General features: G+C 49.6%; 2 protein-coding genes across 2 annotated transcripts in view; one reads left to right on the forward strand and one right to left on the reverse strand.

The window, feature by feature from the left end:
- The window catches only part of FSIP1 (fibrous sheath interacting protein 1), a 157,456-nt gene that overhangs the window by 54,205 nt on the left and 101,483 nt on the right, over positions 1-1,768 (reverse strand). The gene's annotated exons all lie outside the window — the stretch shown is intronic.
- On the forward strand, positions 345-1,612 carry LOC100949576 (triosephosphate isomerase). Its single transcript, XM_012806343.2, has one exon. The coding sequence runs from the start codon at positions 387-389 to the stop codon at positions 1,134-1,136; it is 750 nt and encodes a 249-aa protein (XP_012661797.1). The 5' UTR covers positions 345-386; the 3' UTR covers positions 1,137-1,612.

The following is a 1,768-nucleotide window of genomic DNA, read 5'->3' on the forward strand; positions in this document are numbered from 1 at the left end:
ATGAAAGTGATCAAGAATCTGTCTATTGATCATGTTTATTTGCGGCCGATCAAAACCTCTCTCTTATAGGAGTGTATCGAAACCCAGCAATCACCCTATTGCCAAGGAGTTGAATGAATATTCATACAGAAAAATCACATGATCAAGCAGATTTATTTTATTTTAGATTCATGATCACCACCCCAAATGGACACTCAGCACCACTATAGTTCTTCTCATAACCATGCACTCCCACTTCAGACAACTGCTCCAAACCTGCTCTTCCCTCCTGCCACCTTAGCACACATACTTCACTCCAGCCTCAACTGATAGCCTCATGCTTTGCTGGGAAGACAAAAGCATTTAGAGGCGGTGATACTGACCTTCAGTGTGTCGCCACCAGCACCATGGCGCCCTCCAGGAAGTTCTTCGTCGGGGGGAACTGGAAGATGAACGGGAGGAAGAAGTGTCTAGGGGAACTCGTTAGCACTCTGAACGCAGCCAAGGTGCCGTCCGATACCGAGGTGGTTTGTGCACCCCCCACTGCCTACATCGACTTCACCAGGCAGAAGCTGGATCCCAAGATTGCTGTGTCTGCACAGAACTGCTACAAAGTGACAAATGGTGCCTTTACTGGGGAGATCAGCCCAGGCATGATCAAAGACTGTGGAGCCACATGGGTAATTCTGGGGCACTCAGAGAGAAGACATGTCTTTGGGGAGTCAGATGAGCTGATTGGACAGAAAGTGGCCCATGCTCTGGCAGAGGGACTTGGAGTAATCGCCTGCATCAGGGAAAAGCTTGATGAGAGAGAAGCTGGCATCACTGAGAAGGTTGTTTTTGAGCAAACCAAGGTCATCGCAGATAATGTGAAGGACTGGAACAAGGTCGTCCTGGCCTATGAGCCGGTGTGGGCCATTGGTACTGGCAAGACCGCAACACCTCAGCAGGCCCAGGAAGTACATGAGAAACTCCGGGGATGGCTTAAGTCCAATGTCTCTGATGCAGTGGCTCAGAGCACCCGAATCATTTATGGAGGTTCTGTAACTGGGGCAAACTGCAAGGAGCTAGCAAGCCAGCCTGATGTGGATGGCTTCCTTGTGGGTGGTGCTTCCCTCAAGCCAGAATTTGTGGACATCATTAATGCTAAACAATAGGCCCATCCATCTCCCCTACCTTTCCTGCTAAGCCAGGGACTAGGTAGCCAAAAAGCCCAGTAACTGCTTCCACCCTATATATGCTTCTGATGGTGTCATCTGCCCCCTCTCATGGCCTACGCCAAACAGTACCTTCTCTTACCATTTATACCTTCCCCCATAATGGTTGGGACCAGGCCAATCTCTTCTCCACTGACTATAATGGTGGGAACTAAACATGTCACCAAGGTGGCTTTCTTGGCTGAGAGGTGGACAGTATAGAGCTTGCTCCTGGGTCCTCCCAGGCTCCCCAAGAAGACAGGAGAAAGAAACCATCTTCCTCTCCCCTCATACCCTGAAGCCAGGGCTCCTCCCCTCAGAGGCCAGGGGTACTGCCCTCTCCCATGGTGCCAGATGCCTGTGTGTGTTATGTATGTGATCCATCCCACATGTGAGGGAATAAAAACACTTGGCATTAAAAAAAAAAAAAAAAAAAAAGCATTTAGATAAGGGCCCCAGGTCCCACAATCCTGTTTCCCTGTCTCCCTCCTATGAAGGGGGAGAGGAATCCCTCCATCCAACTAGACTAGGGACCCCACATAAGCTTTTGACCTTTTGCAAAGACCCATTCAAGGAGAGAAAGTTCAAGGACG

Source organism: Otolemur garnettii, unplaced genomic scaffold, assembly GCF_000181295.1.
Source record: "Otolemur garnettii isolate 467f Iridium unplaced genomic scaffold, OtoGar3 scaffold00050, whole genome shotgun sequence".
In the NCBI taxonomy this organism is placed as follows: domain Eukaryota; kingdom Metazoa; phylum Chordata; class Mammalia; order Primates; family Galagidae; genus Otolemur; species Otolemur garnettii.